The 23,248-nt window shown below is 68.3% G+C and overlaps 2 protein-coding genes across 5 annotated transcripts in view; one reads left to right on the forward strand and one right to left on the reverse strand.

The window, feature by feature from the left end:
• The window catches only part of C1QTNF1 (C1q and TNF related 1), a 76,950-nt gene that overhangs the window by 22,363 nt on the left and 31,339 nt on the right, over nucleotides 1-23,248 (forward strand). The window lies entirely within an intron of this gene.
• Nucleotides 8,172-23,168, reverse strand: CYTH1 (cytohesin 1). 4 transcript variants are annotated; one of them, XM_082774716.1, is made up of 13 exons: nucleotides 23,062-23,168; nucleotides 16,206-16,288; nucleotides 15,178-15,242; nucleotides 14,443-14,509; nucleotides 14,216-14,334; nucleotides 13,777-13,857; nucleotides 13,536-13,648; nucleotides 13,312-13,460; nucleotides 13,113-13,224; nucleotides 10,291-10,367; nucleotides 10,024-10,095; nucleotides 9,568-9,722; nucleotides 8,172-9,405 (listed from the first exon to the last, which is right to left on the reverse strand). In XM_082774716.1, the coding sequence occupies exons 1-13, from the start codon at nucleotides 23,081-23,083 to the stop codon at nucleotides 9,327-9,329; spliced, it is 1,194 nt and encodes a 397-aa protein (XP_082630842.1). In that variant the 5' UTR covers nucleotides 23,084-23,168; the 3' UTR covers nucleotides 8,172-9,326. The 4 variants fall into 4 exon arrangements, with proteins under 4 accessions (XP_082630842.1, XP_082630843.1, XP_082630841.1 ...); XM_082774717.1 differs by lacking the exon at nucleotides 23,062-23,168 and adding an exon at nucleotides 19,185-19,321 and having other exon boundaries at nucleotides 8,176-9,405; nucleotides 10,291-10,369; nucleotides 13,112-13,224; XM_082774715.1 differs by lacking the exon at nucleotides 23,062-23,168 and adding an exon at nucleotides 18,397-18,585 and having other exon boundaries at nucleotides 8,176-9,405; nucleotides 10,291-10,369; nucleotides 13,112-13,224.

Raw genomic sequence — 23,248 nt, forward strand, 5'->3', positions numbered from 1 at the left:
CGGGGAGGGGGCTCCTCTGGCTCCCCAGGGCTGGGGGCACGGCGAGAGGTGAGGAAGCGCTGCAGGAACTCCTCGGGGTCCTCCAGCCACAGCTGGGCGTGCTCCTCAAAGCTGGCACTGTACTCCTCGCCTTCCTTCATGGCGTTGACCACCAGCGACACCACCTCCTCCCGCATCCTGCTGAGCTCCCCATGCTCCTCCAGCTCGGTCTGCAGGGACGGGCAGAGCTCCTGGGGACCGGCCGGGGGACACCGCAGCATCCTCGCTCACCTGCCAGGCACCCACCTTGTAGCTCAGTTTCCCCTCCAGCAGGAGGGGCATGCACTCTGCGGCTCCGTAGATGTCGTTGAGAAGGTTTTCCACCAGCTCCAAGAAGCTGTTGTCATCTAATATCTCCAGGGACGGACGGTACCCCACTCTGCTGTCACACAGATCCATGTGCACCTCGAACAATGGGGCCACGTTGTCCTGAAAGAGGTCAGCACCCTGCGTGGCCGCTGTCCCCGTTCCCATCCCACCCCTGGCCCCAGGATTCCCCCCAGGGAGCCCTGAGGTGGGCGCATTTACCACCGAACAGAACACCCCAGAAAGGAAAGGCACGCAGGGGTGCATCCCGAGCACACGCAGAGCACGGGCGTGGAGCAGCAGGGCAAACCTGGACGTACATCAGGGACCATGTTGGTGAGCAGCAGCTCTAGGGATCTGTGAGTAAGTCTGTTGAATCCATCCAACACTATTTTGTGTATATATTCTACGTAGTTCTGCCATATCTGCGATGATGTATCGGCCTTAAACAGGTCTGCATTCTCCTGCAAGCCAAGGAAAACCAACCTAATGTTTGCTGATAAATTCCCAGCAAATGTACCAGTTCCCAACACCCTGGAAGTGAGCCCTCTCTTGGGACTGATGACAGCTTTGTCTCGTGAGGCTGCTCTTCAGATCCTTCTCTCCACTATACAACACCAGAAGCTGTGGCCGAAGCCCTTCCCATGAGGAGGCAGTGAATTTCTGCATGTAGTATTTCACGGTCTCTCCAGGAGTTTTGACTCAGCAGAGACCAGAGGGTTGCACCCAAATTTGCACCCAACACTCAGTTACAAAACGTGGGAAGACGCCGGCGTCAGGGTGCGCAGCGCTGTGTCCAAGCATTCTGCTCCACACGGGATGCGCCTCACCTTCACCACGGCCTCGATCCTGTCGCCTGCTGCCCGAATGGCAGCGTAGCGCTTGCTCACGTTGTTTGCCCTCCCGTCCAGGTCCAGGAGCGCCGTGTCCTTGTTGTCTTTCCTTTCAAACATGGGGGTGGCTGAGCACTCCTGCAAGGGAAGGAAGACGGTGTGACTTCTCAGAAGCTCACCAGGAAAGGCGTTTGTAAAGCAACCAGCAAAATCCTGCTACCTCCATCAGCTGCCTGACGTTTTCCACGTTTAACTTTGTTCTCTGGATTCGGCTGTCTAAGGCATACAAGATATCTCTCATCTCCTGAATGTATTCCATGACACCTGGGAGGAAAGCGCAGCTGGCGGTGTGGGGATGATGCTGGCACCGCCTGGTCAGCGAGCCTATGGGGGCACTTTACCACAGCGGGGACACGCTGCCTGCCCCCCACCTGCCCTTGCCCGGGGGCTGGGAACCTGCATTTCAGGTGCAAAGGTGGTGAAAGGCCCTGCTGGGACCCGGTGCGAGGCAGGACGGTGCTGTCCCCTGGGGTGCACGGCTCCCGTCTGCAGGGACCCCTGGATGCACAGGCAGGGTCCTGCCCTGGGGGGCTTTGTACCTTCGTGGTGCCAAAACAGGGTTTGCTCTGCAGTGCTCAGACGCCTGTCGATGTCCTCCAGCTCCTCTGTCACCAGCGGGATCTCCACCGGCAGCACTGTCAGCTTCACCTGGGGAGCAGAGGCAGCTGCAGGAGGGAGCTGCGGGCAGGAGGGAACCCGCTCTGCCCTTTGGGACGCGCTCCTCGGGTCAGGCTGGGGGTCCCTGGCCACCAACACAGGGCTGGCAGGAGCCGGTGCCTGGGGTCAGCCACCCCGACATGCCGGTGCCGTGCTGGGATTCTCCAACCACCCTGGGCTCCTGGGACCCATCTCATCAGAGCCCCCTTTGCTGTGAGGCTCTGCCAGGCTCTCAGCGAGGCTCAGGGCATGGGACAGCAGCAAAACCGCAGCAGGTTGCCTCCCATGTTGCAACTTGCCTTATTGTACCAGCCAGTGATGAGATCCAGATTATCCACAAACTTTTGGAAAGTCTTATTCTGAGCGAAGAGGCTCTCGGCACTGCCTGGAATATCCTTCTGCTTCTGGAAGTTCAGGTACTTCACCTCCCGCAGGATGGCGGCGAGCTGCAAGACACCACGGTGGAGACAGTGCTCGTTAGGAAAACCCAAAATGTTTCCCAACAGCCCCGCGAGAAAGTCGGGTGTGCATTCGGGCGAGCTGATGCTGGCGTTACCACGGCACGCAGCGGAGGACTGTGAGGGCTCCGCGGGCAGGGGCTGTGCACCAGCACCCACCTTCCTGCTGAAGTTCACGCTGATGAGGGAGCTGGAGGGGTCCCTGAGGATCAGGGGCTGCTCCAGGTTGAAGCGGCAGCCCTCGTCCACGCCGCTCATCCACTGCCCGTAGGTCTCCTCCCGGTAGCCCTGCAGCAGCGCGATCATTTCCTCGAACTTCCTGGACACCAGCTCGGCTTCGGCACTGCTCAAGGCGCTGTGGGGGCACCACAAAGCACCGGCTGCCGCAGCAGGCTGCAGGAGGGGCACCGGGCTGCGCCCTGCCCGGCCCCGCACAGAGCCCGTGGAGCGGTGTGAGCCTCACGCACGGGTGGTCGATGGCGAAGAGCTCCCGGTGCGGCCCCTCCAGCCTCTGCTGCAGCTCCAGGGACCACTGCAGCTGCCCGGCCACCGGCGGCATGTTGGTGTGCGCGGGGAGGGCGCCTCCGCCGGCCCATGCCAGGGCGGTCTGGGTGTCGTACAGCACCTTCACGGCGTCCAGCTCGGCGCTGAACGCGGCCAGCAGGGATGAATAGTAGGGGGAAACCTCGGCCTTTATCAGGGGCCGGTCCAGCAGGGAGGAGAACATGTGCACCAGCTGGAAAGGGAAGAGATGTGCTCGCTTCTGGGCCTGCCCGTGCTGCTGGTGCAGGCGATGAGGTGGAAGGATTTAAACTTCAGGGGGAATTCCAGGGAAATTTGCCAGTTTCAGGGAACTGGTGAATTTCTCCTTTTCTCCCAGAAGCCATTTTGTGCAGGGGATCTTCCAGTATGGAGGTGAATACAGCATCACTGAGAAGCTCCAAAATGTGGATTTTTCTTGTTAAATGGAAGAAAACATCACCCACAGCGTTTCCATTGAATAAATTGGAATTTAACAATCGAACCCGTAACCTTTATGAATTAAAACCATTTGGGTTTTATGTCAATTGTTTTTGCTCCTGACAGAGAACTATTTCACGGGCCAGCTTTCAGCCCACGCCAGCACCCACCCCCCCAGGCTGCCTCTCCCCGGACCCCAGCTTTGTTCCCTTGTTTGAGCCTGACACCGCCCCTGAAACGCTGCTCAGGGCAGGAGCTCGTGCTGGGGCACTCAGCCTCTCCCACAGCTTTTGCCCATCGCTCGTGGGTTTAATCTCTGCCCCGTTCACCTCTTCCAGCTCATTCATACAGAGCCACCCACCCGGCCTGGTGGCGGATCCCTCCCACCGAGCTGGCCGCGCGGCGCAGGTACCTTCACTGCAGAGGCCAGGCTGTTGCAGTCATTAAACCCCTGGCAGAGGATGGTGGCCAGCTGCCTGTCCAAGTCCTGGATCTTGCTCTGGAACTCTGCAAAATCCTTGTCCAATTGCTGTCAGAAAGAGCACAGCGCTCAGGGGGGCGCAGCCTCCAGCCCTCATTTCCCAGCCCCTACAGGAGGATTTGTTTAATCTGATCGGCCAACAGAACCCACGACTGTCCCCAAAGCAAGCACGTGGGTTGCGGTGGTGACAATTTTGCATGCAGGTCTTCCAGCATGTTCCGTCAAGAGATTTTTTTTTCATTTAGCAAACGCATACGTTCCGTACCAGCATTCACTCACCTCTTCTGCAGGATCTAAGGGATCATACTTGCAGTCGGCAAATCCCTTCACGAGTTCAGAGACCTCTTCGTAGATCTGAAACACTTGGCTCCCAAGGATGTTCCCTCTCGCTCCACCCATCTCTGCTTTCTCCAGCTTCAGGAACTCGATGGATATCTCGTACAGCTCCTGGTGAGCAGCAACGGCCTCCACATCTGGCTCGGCTGGGTGCCCAGCCCCGGCTCCCCACTCCCTGGCACTGCCGGTGCCCAAGCTGCGGCACCGGGGCCGGGCTGTGCCACATGAACCAATGTTCCCAAAAGCATCCACCCCAGGACCACCCCAGCCATGGGCACCCCCATGCTGCTGGGTGCCTCTGGCAGTCAGGGCGGTGTTTGCCCCCCGTCTGCCCTGGTGCCCCCAGCCCCATGCCCTGTGCTGTGCTGTCACCTCGATGGTCTTCAGCCTGTGCAGGAAGGCGTCCATTCTCCTGAAGACGAGGGAGGGGGGGAACTCCCAGAGCCGGGGCTCCTTGTCCTGGGGACGGACGGGGCCGTTGGCACAGCAGAGCTGGTGCAGGGAGACCCGCACCCAGCCCAGCACCTACCGTGAACAAGGTGGGCAGCAGGTCAGAGCAGCAGCTGCTGTAGGACTGGAAGAGCTTCTCGATGGTGGAAATGCTCAGTTTGATCCCTCCCAAGGTCTCTTCAAGCTCTCCTTGCAGCCCCTTCATCACTTCCTCAGGGCTCAGGAAGTTTCGGGTCTAGAAAAGACAAAAGCTGCTGTGGGCAGAGGGGCCCCTCGTGCCCCTTGGCCTCCCCAGCTCCCTGCAGCCCCCGCCTGCCCCAAGCCCCCCAGCCCAGTGGGGGTGTTATGGGGGCCTCCCGCTGCCCTGGCCAGGTTTCCCCCCCTGACCCACGCCACCTCCCCTGGCTCAGGGGTGGCTCGGCACCGCGCAGCCCCGGCAGTACCATCTCAATGAGGAGGTTGCAGATCTCCTGCAGAATGACGATGACCCGGGAGGGAGTGTTGTAGTGCTCCGAGTGCACCCAGGTGAGGCAGACGGTGTACAGAACCCTGTCGATGTAGGACTGAAGCTGCCGGAGCAGGGTCCCCGTTAGCATGCAGGCCTTGAGCTGACGACGGGCTGGCAGAACCAGGCTGCGTCCCTGCCCGCACCCGCACACAGCCTCCGGGGCTCTGCCCGCAGTGCGAGGGCAGGGAGGGCCCGGTAATCCCAGCAGGTGTAACCCACCTGGGCGTACTCCGCTTGCTCCATCTCTTCCAGCAGGGTCTGCAGTGGCTGCAGGTAGAGGCTGATGTTGTTGGCTTCCTGCAAGCCTGGCGCAGGTGAGAAACAGCGTGGGCGGCCGGGAAACCTCGCTGGCGAGGCAAGGGGCAGGAGCCCGCGGCCGCCCGGAGCCCTACCTGCACTGACGTCCCGGAACATGGCCTGCAGCGCCGGCCAGTAGCAGCTGTCGGCCTTCTCCAGGATCTCGGCCAGGGCACTCACCCGGGGTGAGAGGAGCTGTGGGAGAGGCACCGTGGTGGGCTCGGCTGCGGGGGCGCGGTGCCGGCCGCCCCCGGGCGAGGCGTTACCTGCTCATTGATGCACTGCAGGTTGCTCGTCCTGGTGCGCCAGAAGTCAAACTCTGTCCTGGGCAAGGGGTGCAGCCCCTCCAGCAGCAGCTGTGCCGAGTCCTTGCTCAGGATGTCCCTGATCTGGTGGGACCAGTCGATGACGATGGTCTCGATGGAGTGCAGCACAGACCCGTCCACCGGCCCCGCCAGGCTGGAAGGCAGCTGGGTTAGGGAGCAGCACCACGACCCGCCCTGATCCATCCAGGGAGCCCCGAACCCCCCCGGGGAGCCCCACGTGCCCCTCCACAGCCACCTCCACCCGGCACGGGCTGCTCAGAGCTGCTGTGCTGCTGAGGAGCTGCTGCACCCGGGGACCTGGGGTAAAACCCCCAGATTTCTCCCGTTAACCTGAACTGAGGTCAGCCTTTGGTGCAGCTCAGCACAGGCAGCCCAAGGCTGGTGCCGGGATGTGGGAGCAGAGCCAACACATGGCCATGGGCTGTGCAGGGAAGGAGCTGGCGTCCCAGCTCCCACAGCAGCTCCCAGGGGGATTCATGCTGGCGGCACCCACCAGTCCAGGACGGTGCTGGAGCCGTCCCGGCTGTCCAGGTGCTCCGGCAGCGGCAGCAGCGGCTTCCCCTGGATCTTGCCACCCATCACGAACATCTCGTTCTTCAGCCTGCGGGCTTGTCGCACTACGTCCTCCACCACCACCCTGGGCCAGCCCAGCACATTCTCCTTGCTCAGGAGCAGAGAGGACAAGACCTGGAGGACAGGACCAGGGCTGGGCACGCCGGCTCTCCGTGCCAGCAGCCGCTCGTGCCGTGTCCCTTCGAGCCGCCAGCCCCAGCAGCCTTGGCAGCAGCAGCAGCTGCATTCCTCACGAGCCTGGCTCTGGGACCGGGGCTTCCAGGCTCCGCTCACCCTGCGTGGGGCTTCTCGTGGTTTGGGAGCTCTTGGTGAGCTGCAGCGAGTGCACGTGGGGGGAACGGGCTGGTGCACAGCCAAAAGGCACCGACATTTGGGAAGGGGAGCCCTGTGGCTCCCAGTGCCCCTGGTGGGCAGTTGTCTAAGCAGGACTATTCACAGCATGTCTGAGAGGAATCCGCTCTGACATTCCCCGGTGATGGGGTGTGGTGCAGGGGGATTTATGGCGTTTCTACAACTGCACAGGGGAAGGGATCCGGCTGTGCCGGGAGAACACCAGCCCTGTGACCGGCACCGGCGAGGCTCGGGCGGCCCCATGGATGGCAAGGTCAGGGTGAGCACTGGGGAAAATCTGTCAGCTCATTTCCTTCGGCTGCTTTTCGAGCCCCCCCTCGAGTGCTGGCTACAGCAGCCCCACGGCACGGGAGCCCGGGCAGCCGTGGCCCGTGGGGACGACCCACCTCCTCCACCACGACGATGAGCTGCTCCACCGGCCAGGGGCTGATGTCTCCCACCAGCAGCGCAGCCTGGCAGTTCTCCCGGGTGATGTTCTCCTTCTTCCTCTTCACAAAGTAGATGCCCTTGCCCTTGAGGGTGGGCAGGAAGCCGGTGGAGGGCTGGAGCTGCCCGGCGGGGTTGAGCGACAGCAGCAGCTCCAGCGTGTCCGGCTGCCTGAAGAACTCGTCCAGCACGGCCCTGGCATCCTCGCTGCCCTCAAACTTGTTCCACTTGTCCGGCCGCAGCCGCAGCAGCAGCGTGGCGAAGCTCTCCAGGAAGCCGTGCCGCTCATCTGGGGCCGCCGACATCCCGCAGGCACCGGGCTCGGCCATGGAGCCTCAGCGCCTGCTGGGGGGGGTCAGAGCCCGGCTTAGTGGGGGCTGCACCGAGCCCCCCTCCCCTGCCTGCCCTCAGCCTCCTCTTGCTGCACGCTGCAGCCCTGCAGGGGGCCCAGCCCCAGCCCTGCCCAGCCCCAGCTCCGTTGCCCCCCAACCTTCCCCATCCCTGCCCGGCCCCACCGCCCCCTGGCTCCGCAGCCCCCCCCAGCCTGCCCCATCCCTGCCCCACAGCCCCCAGCCTGCCCCATCCCTGCCCAGCCCTATTGCTCCCCCCCCCCGTCGCACCCCCAGCCCCTCAGCAGCCTCCGACCACCTTCCGCAGCCCAACTGGTCCCAGCACCGGCCCCAACTGGTCCCAGCACCGGTCCCAACCGACACCGGCTGCAGCCCAACGGCCTCGGAACCCCGGGGCTCCCCCCAGCTCCCCATCAAAGGAGCGGCCAAGGCCTCGGATGGGATCAGCTGGGGGCTCAGACCAGCACCGTGCTGCCCGCAGCGCCTCCTCCAAGCACCCCCCGCCCTCCCACAGCCCCCAGACCACCCCCTGCCCCCTACCAAGCCCCCCTTGCCCAGCCGGGGCTGCCAGCACCCCCAGCAGCCACATGATATCGCCACGGGGCTGGGCACCAAAACTTTGGGGTTGGGAGAAGCGCGAGCCTGGTGGCAAAGGTGGGGGGCGAGGGCTGGGGGCAGCGGGGCCCGGGCCAGACCCGCACACAGAGCACAGGAGCCGAGATGAGCGCAGTTTGGTGTTTATTTGCTGCAGATCCTCAGCACTAGTTTACAAGGCCGTGGCAAAAAAAAAAAAAAAAAAAAAAAAAAAAAAAAAAGAATAAAAAATGCTGCCACACCCCACCCCCTCCGGAGAGGCCTCTGCACGGAACGACCCCAACATACAAAATAATCTAAAAGGAGAAAACTATACAGGAATATTTACACCTCTGATAAATAGACTAATACTGATCCGGGCGTCTCCCTCCAGACCCTGTGCGGGGGGAGCAGGACAGGACACGGCGCTTGTGGGGCAGAGGCGGGGGCACAGCCCCAATGGGCACAGCCCCGATGGGCGCAGCCCCGTGCTCGGTGCAGCCCCCGGGCACGTCGCCCCCCTGCTCAGGAGCCACCCCTGGCACGGGGCTCGTGGCTGCGAGGAGGGGCTGGAGGCACGGCGCTCAGCCCAGCCCCGGCACCCTGAGGCAGGGCAGGGCCAGGTCCGTGGCACCGTGGCACCGTGACGGCGACAACCTCCCTGCGCCCGCAGGGCACGGCTGGGGGGCTCCAAGGCAGCAGCGTGGGGGAGCTCAGCACAGACCCAGGCCCGCTACAACGAGGGCCATGAGTCCTGCCTCCGCGGGGCCGTGCCCACCGCCCTGGGGCTGCCACCTGGCCCCCCAGTGCCTGCAGCACCCCAAAACCGCCAGCTGCTCACCCGCAGGATGGGGCACCCCAAGTGCTTCAGGAGACACGAGTGTTGGGGGGACCCAAAAGCACGTCCCCAGCACCGGGTCCCCCCGGGGCCCTCCCCGGAGCCAGGCTCCCCTCCCTCCTGTCCAGTTGCCCCCTTGCCAGTGCCCAGGGCTGGAAGTTGCCACCCGGGGAAACCCGGAGCAGGAAGGCTGCCTGACAGCCCTGCTGCCCAGCCCGGTGCCCACAGGCAGCATTACCACCCCGCGGCCCACCGGGGGGCAAGCACCGGGCACTCCCCGCGCACAGGGGTGTCCCACCTCGAGCCCAGCACTGTCTGGAGGTGAGATGGTGGCACTGGGGCCAGAGCCACCGGAACGCCCTTGCCCCTTCCCTCCCCCCACGGTAAAGAAACTGCGAAGCTGAAGCTGGGTCCTGGCACCGCGGGCCGGGCTGCAGCCCTCCGGGAAGGGGAGATGCTCGCGCTGACGGGGGCGCGCCGGTCCCGCAGGGCCAGCGGGGGCTGCTAGTGTCTCTTGGTGGAGGACACCTTCTTCTTCCTGGCGGCCAGCATCTCATAGAAAGGGTCCCGGCTGATCGCTGCCCTGGCAGAGGGAACGGGGCTGGGGTCAGCCACGCAGCCGTCCTGCCCCGAAGGGTCTCAGGAAGGCCCCTTTGTGCCCGCTGCCCCCCTGCCTTGCGGGGTTTCCCAGGATGTGCTGCCCCCACCCCAAACACAGGGGATGGTTCCCCCCCGGAGCACTCACTTGATGCACTTGATCCACTCCTCCTTCTCCTCGGGCGTGGGGGCCGAGATGCGGTACACGGTGTGGTTCCCCTCCACCACCCGCCCGTCTGCCTCCGTCTTGCAGGCCTTGATCACCTGGTCCTTGTTGTCGGGGATGTAGAGCTCGAAGCAGTTCTGGGGTGGAAGAGACCCCTCAGGGACAGCCCCCAGGGCAGTGGGGACCCCCGGGCACCCCGAGGCAGGAGGGACGAGGCAGAGCAGCGGGGCTGTGGGTGCTCCCCGGCACCCCCCTGCAGCAGGACAGGGACACCCTGACCGCCCCCAGGCGTCCCCTGCCACCAGCCCCAGATGCTGCCCGTCATGGGGATGGGCAGAGCAACCCCGTGGGGCCCCCCTGCCTCTCCCTGCCTGCTCCTGTCCCCCCAAAGCACCGGGGTGCTCCTTCCAGCCCCAGGGGACTCCGCCGGGCACTCACGGGCTTCTTGGAGTCCTCCACCTCGCGGATGCTCAGGTTCTCCAGGGGGATGATGCCACGGGGCTCTTTATCCTGGGGGGGCCAAGCAGAGGCTTCAGTCGCAGGCCGGACACCTCCAACCCCTCCGTGTGCCCCAGGAGGAAGGGCTGGGAGCTGCCAACACCCCCGTGCACAGGCACCGAGTGCTGCCTGCCCCCCGGCCCCATGGCGCAGCAGGAGCAGCACCCTCCCTGCCCCAGCTCAGCACCCCGCGCGAAGGCCACTGACCGTGGTGTACTCGAAGTAGTAAAGGCAGTTGTCGGTCAGGATGAACCAGCGCCGCTTCCACGTCTTCACCCTGCCTCCTGGGAGCAGAGAGAGCCGTGTTGGGCGCCGCCGGGCTGCGGCACGGCGAGGCCGGGCCCGCGCGGACACACACAGGCAAGCAGCGGGCGCCGGGGCGCAAGCAGAGCCAGGCAGCCCCGCGGCGCCGGGGCGCAGCAGCAGCAGGCAGCACACACCACGCCGGGCAGCGCACGAGCAAGAGCGGAAAGCAGGCGGATGGGGATGGAGGCGGAGGGTGGCGGGAGGGCAGAGCCGGGCGGGGAGTGCGGTGCCCGGTCGCACCGACGGCACCGAGCCACGCCAGGCTGCAGCGGGGGGCTCCGGGGGTGCGCGGGGCTCCCGCCTGCACCGGCCACGCTCCTGCTGCCATCCCAGCCCAACGCTGGGCAAAGCAGGAGCCCGGTGTGCAGCTCGCAGAGGCTGGGCTGCGGGGAGCTCTACAGCCAGCGCTGCCAAGGCAGGAGCTGCTCCCCTGCGCTCGGGGACCGCTCCCAGCTGAGCCCGGCTCCCCTCCGCCACGCTCCGGCCGGCACAGCGGCACCGGCTGCTCTGCTCAGCGCCACGGGCTGGGCACCCAGGCCATGCTGCTCAGGGTGGGCACAGGCGCAAAGCAGCAGGGTGTGCACAATGGGCTCGTCTCCCCCACCCCGTCCGTGTCTGCAGGAGAGCCCTGCCTCGCTGCCCCTCCGTGCCACCTTACCTCCCAGCCCTTCACCTGGCCAGAGCCAGAGCCCCTTGCTATGGGAAGGTTCACCCCAGTCCCTGCCCTACAGCCAGGCTGAGACCAGGGTTTCCTAGAAGGACGAGGCTCCCTGCCCTCCTCCAGCCAAGCCCACCCCTCAAACCCCTGGGCTCGATGCCCCCCAGCCCCCAGCCCTCCTAAGGAGCTCCAGCTCCCCCAGGCCCTCCTCCAGGCTGCATCCTCAGCAGGGCTGTGGGTGGAAGAGCCGCATCGCAGCAGCTCTGGAGGAGGAACCGTATGGCACCGAGAGGCAGCGCAGCCCCGGGACTCAGCACTCCCAGCACCTCGGGGCTGCAGGCGGCCGAGCCGGGGCCGTGCCCAGCTCTGGGACAGCCGCAAGCCTCGGCACGGCACGGGGCACCACGCGCGGGCTCCTACCTGCTCCCTGCACCCAGCCAGCTCCAGGTGCTCCGTGTCCCAGGCTGGGCCCTTCCTGGGCACCCCCCAAACACCCCAAACCCGGCCCCATCCCTTGCGGTGCCGGAGATGCAGACCCGCTGCGGCGGGGCCGAGCCACCCAAAGGCGCAGGGAATCGCCGGGGGCGGGTGGCCCGGGCAGCACCCGGGCGAGGAGCGGCCGTGGCCCCGTCTGTCCCCGGGCTGTGGCGTTTGCCCTGCGGGACCGGGGCAGGGGAAGGGCCCGGCAGGCCTCGGGGAGCGTTCGGCATCGGCGGGGACCGGCAGCCCGGCACCCTGCCACGGTGGTGGTGGCGGGCACGGGGCTGTCCCCTCGGCAGGCAGGGTCCCCCGGGCAGCGCGGTGGTTAGCAGCAGCAGCAATGAGACTAATCGCCAGCAATTAAAAACGAAAAGGAAACGAAGCCCCAGAGGCATGAGCAGAGCAGGGGATAGGGGTACGTACCTCCTGGAGTTGGGGGCAAGGAAAGGAAGAGCCAAAATCATGGAAACATACAAATGAGGGAGAAAAGAAAATTAAAAAAAAAGGAAAAAAAAATAAAAAGAGGAAACCCCGAAGAACCCCCCTCACCCCGCGCAGGGCCACGCATGGCAGCGGGGCAGGGCTGCAGCAGGGAAGCCCCAAGGGGCCGGGCCACTGAGTTCCCTGGCTCTCTGTGGCTTTGTGGGATGGGGGGGCCCAGCCCCTGCCCCATGGCCTCCCCAGGGGCTCTCAACCCGCCCACAGCCTCACCACCCCCTTACTGGGCTCGGAGGGGCTGGGGCCTGCTCAGGGACAGAAGGGACAGGGTCCTGGGGCTCTCCAGGGCCCCCCAACATGTAGCTGGGGCGTGGGTGATGCCTCGTCTGGCACCCGGGCTGGCACGGGGCAGGGCTCCGTGCTGGGCAGGGATAAGGCCCCATTCCCATCACGAGGGGTGGTGGTAAGGTGAAAACACCCCCTGGTGAGAGGACAGAGCCCCCACCCCGGCAGGAGCCCCGGGAAACGCCGCCTCCAGCCCCTGCTCCTGCCAGCACCCCCGGTCCCCTCTCCTTGCTCGACCCGGGCAGAGATCCCTAAGGAGGTGCTGAGATGAGAAGCCACGGGAGCCAGGGCGTGGGGCAGGCTCGTGGTCTGCGAGAGCTGGGCTGTGCCGCGGGGATGCCATGCACGCTGCCTGCATGTGGAGCTGGGATGCGGAGGTGATAATGCCGTGGGAAGGTGAGGCAGGGACCGGCCGCTGGCATGGAGGGGACGCAGCCTGGGGGCAGCTCGCCGTTCGCTCCCTGGGGCCTGCTCCGGCAGGACCCTGCTGTGCCTCGGTGCCGACAGGAGCCTCACCAGCCCCCTGCTCCCACGCCAGGCCCTGGCACCAGCTCTCCTCCCCAGGGCTTGCTCTGAGAGGCAGAGCCCCCCAGGAACCCACCCGGCTGCGGCTCTGGTCCTGCTGCCCGGCCCATGGAGAGCTGCGGGTGGGAGCTCTCCCCGCCGGCCCGCAGCCTCTCGCCCCTCTCAGGGCCGTGCTCCAAGGAGCCCGTCCCGTGGGCAAGGCGCAGGTGAGCCGGGAGCATCGTGCCCCTGCCCGTCCCCGTCCCCGAGCTGCACCCACCCGGCTGCCAGCACTCACCCAGCTTCAGGAGCCAGCCCTCCCGGTCGGGGTTGAAGAAGGTGTGGGTGAGGTCGTTGCCATCGTCCTCGGGGATTTTGAAGGGCTCGTTCTTGATGCTCTCATAGAGATTCTGGCACAAGGACACGCGGGGTCACCTCTGCTCCCCCCCCGAGCCCCGTGACAGCCCCGCTGCGCACCCCGGCCCCGAGCCCCTCACCCGCAGCAGCTCCTCGGGTAGGTCCCCCCCGTCGTTGATGCCGCGGTTCATGGCGATGAAGCGCTCCGCCGTGGGTTTGTCCTTGACGTTGGGGTTGTGCAGGCTGGTGTTCAGCATGATGATAGCGAAGGAGAGCACGTAGCAGGTGTCTGCAGGGACAGAGGAGAAAATCAGCCTCCAGGCGGGGGGGGGGGGCTGGGGAGTGGGGCCAGGCAGCTGCCCACCTGTGGACTGGAAGACGCCGGGGTTGCACTGGCAGTAGCGCTGGGCAAAGGCCTCCATCATCCGGTCGATCTTCTGCGCCTCCCCGGGCAGCCGAAAGCTCCAGAGGAACTGCCTGCGGAGCGAGGTGCCGCGCTGCTCCTGGGGCCCCAGCACCCCCCGGCCACGCTCCCGTCTTGCAGCCCCTGCGAGCCCCCCGCTCGCAGGGCCCCGCTCCCGGCCCCGGCCCAGCCCCTGGCTCACCGCAGCGCCTGCACGAGGTTGAGGTCGGTGAACTCGTGCAGCTCCACGAAGGCGTGCAGGACGTGGATGTTGAACTCGTCCCTGCGGAAACAAAGCCGCAGCACGGGGGCCGCACGGTCAGCCAGTCCTGAGACTGCCCAGCGGCCCCCACGTCTCCCTGCTCTGCTCCAGGCCCTGCTCGCCTCCGGGCAGGCACCCTGCGGCTCTGTCCTGCTCGTGGCCCACACCAGCCTCTTCCCAGTGCCAGCCACGGCTCCAACCACCCAGCTGCCGGCCCCGGTGCTCAGCGAGGTGCTGGCACAAGCTGCTGGTGCTGCAGCCAGCCCGGACTCCGTGTCCTGCCAGGGGCCCCAGCCCCAGCCTGCTGGGACTGTGCCGGGGGCTGCCCAGCAAACCCCAGGGGCCGCCACCTCCCCGAGCTGCCCGAAGCCCCGCACACCTCTCGCCCAGGTAGTCCCCGATGGCCGTCTTGTTGAGGCCCTCCCCCTTGTAGAGGAACTGCGCGATGTCCTCGCACGTGTTCTTCAGCAAGTCGTTCTCGATCAGGAACTGGATGCCCTGCAGCGGGGCGAGAGGCGCGGCTCAGGCAGGGGGCACCCGGCGCAGGGGGTGGCAGAGCTGCAGCGCTGCCCTTGCTGTCCGGAGCCCGGTTCCAGACCCCAATACCTTCTTGGGATCCATGTTGAACTTCTTCCTGCCCATTGCCACCTGCTTGTTCCTCTGCATGTTCTTCCTGCAGAACAGCACAGCTCTGAGCGCTGCGCACAGACCGGGCTCCCCCTGCCCAGCCCCTTGCCCTGCGTGGACTCAAACAGGAGCTGAGCTCCATGGGCTGGGCCAGGCCCCCAGCCTCAAATTGGGCACAGCCCGCCCGGGGGGGATGCAGTGTAGGGCTCTGGCTCTGCCCCACCCCACAGCTGAGTGGCTGGGGCTCGTCCCGGTCTGCCAGGAGGAGCTGCCACGGCCTGTTTGTGGGGTCACCCCATGCAGGGCATCCCAATGGGTCCCCTCTGCACGGGGAGAGGCTGGAGCGAGCCTGGTGGGGCTCTGAGGACTGCAGCCTTCGTGCCCCAGTGGGGCCGGTGTGAGGGGGATTGGGAACGGTGCCACGAGCCAGCTCCCGCCGGGACCCCTAATCCCACAGCGGCACCGCCTGCAGCAGCCCAGAACAACAACGTCTGTGCGGCTAGACAGGGGGATGAGGCTTGGACAAACAGACCTTCGGAGGAACAATTCAGGCTGGAATCCTACAGCATTAGGAGCGCCTGGGAAAGCCACCGGCACCAGCACCCACAGGACGGGGCCACGCTGCGCGGCAGCTCCCAGGCCAAGGGGGTGAGCTCAGGGCTGGGCACGCTGCGGGAAGGGGCTCTGCCAGCTCCGTGCCAGCAGAGGACTCACCTCTCCTCCGTGGACCCAAGGTTCTCGATCTCATTCGTCACTTCTGCTATCTCATCTTTCAGCCGCTGAGGGGAGAGAGCGTGCGCTGAGCCAGGAGCTGCCTCCCGGCCTCCCCGACCCCAGGCGCCCCGGCAGCAGGCAGGGGGTCCCCACAGAACAGGGCCTGGCGGAGGAAGGTGCCAGCCCTGGGCCCCCCCAGCCCCCCACGTGCTGCCCCGGGCTGAACCCCCTCGCAGGGCACTTGGCAGAGGGCTGTGCCCTGCTGCTAATTCCCTTGCTGCGTCTCCGTGCACGCAGGAAGGAAGAGATTCGGAGGTTAACGACATTACCCCCTAATCCCTTCAGATGGTGCTCAGCATATGGCAGTAATTAGCCTCGGCTGCCCTAATCACAGACGTGACTGACGAGTGTCCCAGATGAGCACTGACCTCACAGCCACCGGCCAGGGCAGAATCACGGCCCCAAAACACGGCCCAGAAACACGGCCCCTGTGCCACGGAGACATCGATGCCCCGGGCCGCAGGGAATGGCACAGGTGAGGGAGCAGCCCGGGGCTCTGCAGAGCACGAGGAAGAGCTGGGGCTGCCTCTTCCCTGCGGGACCCCCCGTGCCCCCACACGGCTCCTGTCCCCTCCCAGGGCCCCGTGGAGGCAGCGCTATCGGGGTGGCAGATGACGGGCTCCCTGCAGCAGCTGCTCGTCGCGTGTGCCCGGCCCTCCCTGCCCTGCGCTTCCAGCAGCTCCAATTTTCTGCCCCAGAAATTCCAGGGGAGCCTGCACAGGCTGCAAGGAGCGGGGCTGGTGAGGAAGGGGACGGGGGCACGATCCCAGCCCGGCATGGGCACTGTGGATCCCAGGCACTGCAGCCTGCTGGGCAGCCCCGGCCAAGGCAGCCTCTCCTCCTGCCTCGTCCCCGTGCCCAGGAGCGGGATAGGGGACTCGGGACACAGGGACGAGCCTGCACAAGAGGCCACCTTGCCCGGGACAGCCGGGGATGGGGGAGCACGCACGGCAGCCCTGAGCACCGACCTGAATGTCAGCCAGCAGCTCCTGCTTGCGGCGGCGGATGTTCTCCAGCTCCTGGCACTCCTCCGGGGTTAGGTCGCTGGGCACTGCGAGGGGACAGGGACAGGGACAGGTCAGCACACACAGACCGTGGGAACCGTCCCCGTGCCGGGCTCCAGACCCGCACCCATGCGCAGCCGCCGGTGCCCGCCTGGGGCTGGGAGGCTCCGTCAGCAGCGCCCCCGGCCGAGTGCCCCTGACGGCACGCCAGGAATGCGACGGGCACCACACTCCCCGGGCCGGGCAGCGGCTGCAGCGGGGGAGCCCGGCCCGGCCGAGTCCTGCTGATTCAGCCAGCAGCGAGCCCCGGCCCCCGCTCCTCCCCGCAGCCCACCCCTGCTCAGCCTCGGTCCCAGCCCTGCAGGGACCTGGAGCTGCACCGGGCGAGCCCCAGAGAAAACCGGCTCCCAGCCGGCCCCTCGCCGCCTCCTCCGTGCTGAACCCCCCCTCCTGAGCTGGGGGCTGGAGGCAGAGCCCCCCAACAGGCGCTGCCTGCACGTGGTGACACCGCTGCCTTGCTGTCCCCCTCGGGAGCCGGACACCCCACAGCCCCCGCAGCCCCCGCAGCCGTGCGCTCCCGTCCCCTGTCTCACGCCGCAGCCCACGGGTGACATTCCTGGTGCTCTGTAGCGCGTGACCTCCCGCTTCGGCTGCTCCCGTCCCCAAGGTCACCCTGCTCCTCCGGCAGCCCCCGCCTGCCCCCCACCCTGCCCGCACGCTCCAGCAGCTTGCTCGTGCCCCATGCCAAGGCCACAGGCAGGGCCCTGGTGTGTCACCGAGCACCTCGTGCCCTCCTTTCACCAGCTGCTGCATTCCGCCAAAGCCCCGGGTGCCGCCACAGTCTCCAGGCCCCCTCTGCCCCGTTTGCTCTGTCCCCGTGTCACCACCAGGCCCCGGCTCACCACAGCACTCTCCGGGGGTCGGCTGCTGGGGCCCCGTCCCTGTCCCTGCACCCTTGGGTGCTGTCCGCAGCCGCGCGTCACCCCCGAGCCGCTTCCCTCCCCGCGGGTGCCTCTGGGGCGGCCGCGCTCACGCAAAGCGAATCTGTGAGCTCAGCACTTTCCTCGCTCCGCTCGTGTTTTCTGCCGAGCTTCCTCCTTCGCAGAAATCCCCCGCTGCCGAGGTCAGCAACAGCCTCGGCTTGCGACACGACCCCTCCGGACTCCAGAACACTTCCCGATATTTTCGGCCCCCGACGCACGGAAGCGTGACCCTGACGGTCCCCAGCGCTGGGCTCTGAGCTACCCACGTCCAAAACGCCGCGGGCTCTGCCCCGCCGCACACCCAGAGCCTCCAGCGCAGCCCCCACCAGGGCGCGGAGCCGGTCCCACCGGGGCCCAGCCTCTGCCGCACGGCTGCGGCCGGCACCGACAAGACGCAGCGTGCCGCGACGGGCAGGGACGGGCCTCGCTCGGAGCCACCCGCACAGCCCCGAGCCCTGCGCGGCCGCGTGGGAAGAGAAATTCGGTGCCAGACTGAGCACCCCCCCCCCCCCCCCCCGAGCCTGCAGCGGGTGGGTGGGGGTGGGAGGGAGGCTGCAGCAGTGCAGGGACGTGCTGGCACGCGGCGGGCGCGGGGGAGCCGGGGCTGGAGCTGTGCTGCCTCCCTGCCCCCAACCCCCCCCCAACCCCCGGGCTGACGAGGGGCTGCATGGGTCCCCTGCAGGACCCAGCCCCCCCCCCCACGCACGGGGACAAGCACTCGTGACCCTGGGCCAGCCGTGTCAGCAGCAGCAGCAGGAGGAAGAGAAACCCCAGGCACAGCTTCAGCTTCTCTGGGGAAGGAAGAGGGCGGCACCCCCTCCCCGCAGCGCCAGCAGGGTCCCGGGGGGCTCCTGAGCCTCACCCCCGGCAGCCCTGTGGGGGGCTGTGGGGTGCGAGGGGACCGGCCCAGGTGCCAGGCTGTCACACGCAGGCAGGAGGCTTCCCAGCACGACACGGGGGTGCTGTGTGCCGTCCCCCCACCCTCTGCTGCCTCAGCCCCCGGGCACCCAGTGGTGAGGGGCCCACCAGGCTCCGAGAGCAGCAGCAGCAGCAGCGCGCCCACCGCCCCCACCGTGCCCAGCACCGGGCGCAGTCCCACCACCACCACCACCACCATGCGGGGGTCCCCGTGGCCTCCTTCCAGCTCCTCCCCACCCTGCGGCCGTGCTCACCGCTGCCCTGTGCGCTCAGGACCATGGTGGGGGGACGCCCGGGGCCAGCCGTGGCGCCGCAGCTCGGAGCAGCTCCCAGGGGCACGGGCACCTGCCCGCCCCGCGCCGCCCGGGCTGAGTCAGGGCCGCGCCGCGCCAATGAGCTCGGGGCCGCGCCGGGCGTCACCGCGGCACCGCCGCCACCGCCACCGCCCTGCTCCTGCCATGGCCGGCCCGGGGCCCCGCACGGCTCCGCCACCCCTCGGGTTGCTGCTGCCCACAGGCACCCGGAGCCAGCCCGGCCCTTCCTTCCTCGGGGGCCGCCAGGACGTGTGCGCCTTGGCACGTCTCGAGCTCGCTGTGGTCATGCTGGGGACCCCGCGCAGTGGGACCAGCACAGGACTGGGGCAGGCAGCCCCGGGAGCGGTGTCAGTCCCCCCGGGGCGTCACCGCTGTCTCTCTGTCACCCCCAGCTCGGGGCAGATCCCAGCTCAGACTGCGCTGCTGCCCGCGGGACGGTGCCGAGGCAGGGCCTGGGGGCCCACGGGGCTGTGCCCGCAGCAGCAGAGCCCCCGGCACGTCGCTGTCCCGCTGTCAGCTGCCTGGAGAGGCCGCGTGAGCCTCAGCCACCTTGACTCAGCTAAATCCTGCTCCACAGCGTGAGATGGAAAAACAGCACCCGGAACACCGGCTACGGAGATCTCCCCAGAAAGCCTGGGAAGGAAGGGCCTAAAAAAGGCTCCTGAGGCCTTTCAGCCCCAGCTGCGGAGCCACCCAGCCCTCCTGCCGGCCGAGGGCACAGCTCTCACCCATGCCACGTCTGTCGGGCTGTGCTGGTGGCCCCACGTCTCGGACAGACCACGGGGACACCCCGCGGGAAGGGGCTGCCCGTGGGGCTGGCCCCGGTGCAGCGGGGTGTCACCAGCGGGCTCGGCCGTGGCTGTGCTGGGGGGCTCCCGCTGCACCCCACTGCTGGGGGGGGGCTGCGGGGCCCCAAGAAACTTCCTGCCCCCGCCTCGGCGCACCACATCCTGTTTTCACCGTGCTCTGTGCACATCCTGGGTTGCGTCAGCCCCGTCCTTCCCCAGACAGCCGAGGTGCGTCAGGAGAAGGGCTCGGGGTCAGGGGGCTCCAAAAAGACCCTCCCAGGCAGCCAGGTCCAGCGCCGAGGGCTGGCCAGGGCCCTGCCCCCCCCCCGCCACCCAGCTCCTGCACCCCACAGCCGCTGCCTCGCTCCCCACCAGTTCCAGGCTCGGGGGCCCAGCCGTGGGGCTGGAGCATCACCAGGGCACACGACGTGGCCCACGAGCAGCAGCTTGGCCACGTCCACTCTCACTGAGCCACTGACACAGCCACAGCACCCGGCTGTGCCGTCCTGCAGCCCTGCATCGTGTGCTGCTCGCCCTGCCATGCACCTCGCTCCCCCTCCACACCAGCACCTCTCACCGTGCTCGGCCTCAGCGCAGGCAGCGCTGCCGCAGGGCTGCCGGGAGCTGCTCTCAGCCCGCGAGCAGGAGCCCAGGGACAGCAGCAGCAGCTCTCAGGCGCTGACAGCCCGCAGTGGCAGCCCCGACCTGGGCAGGTTTCCTTTGGAGAGGGCAGCCACTCACACGCACCCTGCTCTCAAGCGGGGCTGCAGCAAGGGCATCGCCCCAGCAGGGCTGGAGGCAGGAGGGGTGAGGGGCTGGGGCAGGACAGAGCTCAGCCCCACCACACTGTGTGCACCCCCTGGCTCTGCCGAGGGCTCCCCGGCCCTACCAGCACCGTGGGGAGCACCCCGCACCCAGCCGTCCTGCCGGAGCCGTGCTTGCGGGGGCCTGAGCCTGGCAGTGCGCGGGGGCGGCGAGACGAGCGGGACGCTCCGTGCCGCCGATGGCAGGAGCCATATGGAGCCGGAGCCACGGGCCCTGCCGTGGGGACGGGGTCACTGCGGGAAGCGGAGGGCACGGGGCACCTACCTGCCTTGGCGGCCACCGAGGGGCACAGGAAGGCCTGGAAGCTGGAGGCGCAGAGCTCGCTGACCGTCCCCATGGCGCGCAGACCCCGAGCGGGGCAGGGGGAGCCCGGCGGGCACCGTGCGGCTCGGCGGCAGCTCCCTGCGGCCGGGACCCCGGGCTGCCCGAGGCGTCCCCGCTCTGCCTGGAGCAGGGGAAGGCGGCTCTGGCAGCGGGAGGCTCCAGCGGCAGGAGCCCACGCGCCAGCCGCAGCCAATCCCCGCTCCCTGCCCGCACAGCGGCCCGCTGGGGCGCCCGGGCAGCGGCCGGCGGCTCAAAGCCACTTGGAGGACACGGAGCCGGGGAAGTTCGTGGCAGCGGCCCCCTGGCCCTGGGCTGCCTGCCCCCTGCCAGCCCCCGGCCCCCACGGCGGCTGACGGCGGGGTATTTTTAGAGCGGTTTTATCCCTCCGTATTAGAGCTTTAAGCATCCAGAGCCGCTGGTTGCGTAGCAACCTCCCCTGCATAAAAGGAAGGTGCATAAAGAGACACAACAGGCTGCAGCGAGGCGTGGGGAGTGGGGTGCTGCCAGGCCCCCGGCCGCGGGGTGCTGGGCGCTGCCTGCTCCCGGCACAGCCCCATGGGGCCGAGCTGTCCCGCTCCGTGCTTGGGCTGTAACCCAGAGATGGGGATGGGGCAGCGCGGTGCCGGTGCTGGAGCCGGTTCCCTGCTCCCGGGGTGCTGCTGCAACAGGATCTGGGGCCCTGCCCTGAGCTCCCGGCCTCTGCGTCCTGGCAGAGCTGGGGGGCACCCTGCCGGCCCCGCTGCACCCCAACCCATCGGCCCCACGGGCGCCGAGCAGACCCAGCCCGGACAGCCAGCTCCTCCCTTCGCTCCGAGCAGAAGCGATGCCCCGGCGGGGGCACGGCCGTGAGTAACAAACCCCAGCGCCCGGCGGGGCACGAGGCAGCGCCCTGCAGACACCCGGCTGCTGGCTGCCAGGCGCTGGGAGCACGGGGATGCGCTGAGCCAGGAGGAACCCGAGCAGGGCAGGACGGGACGGGATGGGCGGCGGGGGACGTGCAGGACACCAACCGGTGCCCCGGGAGGACACAGCACCCGGGCAGGGGGACCCCAGGCCCCAGGAGCAGCGCGTGGCTGCGGATGGGTGGCAGGGAGAAGATTGCTGCTGGGGCACGAGGGCAGCGAGGGGTTCGCTGCTTCTGCGAGCGGCCTGCACTGCTTCCCCTTCCCTGGGGGCCGAGGCAGCCGCTGCCACAACCTGAGGAAGGAAAAGGACGCGAGGAGCCGGAGGGACTGGGGCTGAGCCGGGCACGGGGCAGCAGCTGGGGAAAGCCCTGGGCGCTCCAGCCCATTTGGGGCAGGGCCGGGCTGTTTCCAGGCTGTGGGAGCTGGGTGCCCAGCTCATTCCTCACTCCCTGCCCAGGCACTAGGAATGCCCCCAGCCTGCGCCTGCCCCAAAACAGGGCCTGTGCAGAGCCCCCCTGCTGCCCACCACACATCGCCCCAGGTGCCCCGTGCAGCCCTGGGAGCTCGGCAGCGGGCACCGTGCTGCGTGCCCCAGGCATTGGGGCTGAAACAACGGCTCTACGGGGCACTACGTGCACCCCGGGGTGTGATTACTGCGTGCCAGCGCCGTGGCTCGGTGCGCTCTGCTCCCAAACACCTCAATCATCGCCTTCCCCACCACGTTACCACCTTCGGAGCCCCGACGGCCCCAGCGCTGTGCTCTGGTCCCTGTGCCTGGGCTGCTGTCCCCACACTGTCCCCTTGCCTCTGGCCCAGACCCACGGCTCTGCTGGGCTCTGCTGGGCTCGGGGGCTCCACGGGCCCCGGGTTTTGCCAGCAGCGTCCCCGCTGCACCCTGCGAAGGGCCCCGCTGAGCCCGTGCCGGGGCACCTGCGGGGGAACGGGGCCGGGCAGGGCGGCAGCGGGTGAGGACCCCCCCAGGAGGCACCGCACAGCCGCCCCCCCCCCAGCTCGGCCCCCAGCCGGGCAGAGGCTGCTCGCAGCAATCCCTTAATCCCCGCCGCCTGTAATCCCCGGGGGCTGCGGGATTACCCCGGGGCCGGGCCCCAGCCGCAACAGGGCGAGGGGGGGGGGGGCGACGGAGCCCGCGGGGCCGCCACCGGGGCCGGGTCCCGGCCCTGACACCGGGGGGGGCACCGGCCCCGCGCCCCTCGCTGTGCCCCCGCGGGGAGGGGACCCGCCGGGAGCCGTCCGCGCCCCCCCCGTGCCCCGGGGGCCGCCGCCACGGGCACAGCCCCGCGGGTGGGAGCGTCCCGGGGCTCGCTGCAGGCCCCGGGGAAGCTCCGGGAGCCGCTCCCGGGGCCGCTCCCGCTGCAGGGCCGAGACCGGCAACGCCCGCGCAGGGCCGGGCCCGGCGCTTATCGCGGCCGGCAGCTCCCGGGCGGCACCGGGCGGGGCCCGGCCCGGAACCGAGCGGGACCGAGACCGAGACCGAGACCGAGACCGAGCGGGGCCGGGGTCTCCCGGTGCCGGCCCCGCGGCCGTGCCCGCACCGCCGGGCTCCGGTCGCTGCCCCCCCCCACCGATCCCGGTGCTACCGGGAGATCGCCGACACCGCCCCGCGCCCCCCCCCCACGCCCGGTGCCCCCCCGCTCCGACCGTAGCTGCCCGGCGCCCCCCCCAGCCCGGTGCTCCCCTCCCGGCCCCCCCCGCCCCGACCGTAGCCGCCCGGTGCCCCCCCAGCCCGGTGCCCCCCCTCTGACCGTAGCCGCCCTCCTCCTCCATTGCCGCCGCCGCCGCCGCTCCGGCCCCGCCCGCGTGACGGCGGCACCGAGGCCGCGCCGGGCGGCAGCGCGTGACGTAGCACGGGGCGGGGCCACCCCGCCCCAGACCCCGCCCCCTGCTGTGTGAGGCCCCGCCCCCTCCCTCCCTAAACCCCGCCCCCTCCGG

This window comes from Aythya marila, assembly GCF_965140915.1.
Source record: "Aythya marila genome assembly, chromosome: 18".
Taxonomy (NCBI): domain Eukaryota; kingdom Metazoa; phylum Chordata; class Aves; order Anseriformes; family Anatidae; genus Aythya; species Aythya marila.

Bases quoted from the DNA above. Each gene is read 5' to 3' on its own strand.
- CYTH1 (XM_082774715.1), bottom strand. From the start codon at position 18,421: ATGGTCCTGAGCGCACAGGGCAGCG. The intron at 13,649-13,776 runs GTGAGCCAGGGG...CTCGCTCCGCAG, and splicing joins AACCTCGTGCAGGCGCTGCG to GCAGTTCCTCTGGAGCTTTC. The intron at 10,096-10,290 runs GTCAGTGGCCTT...TGGCCCCCCCAG, and splicing joins ACTACTTCGAGTACACCACG to GATAAAGAGCCCCGTGGCAT.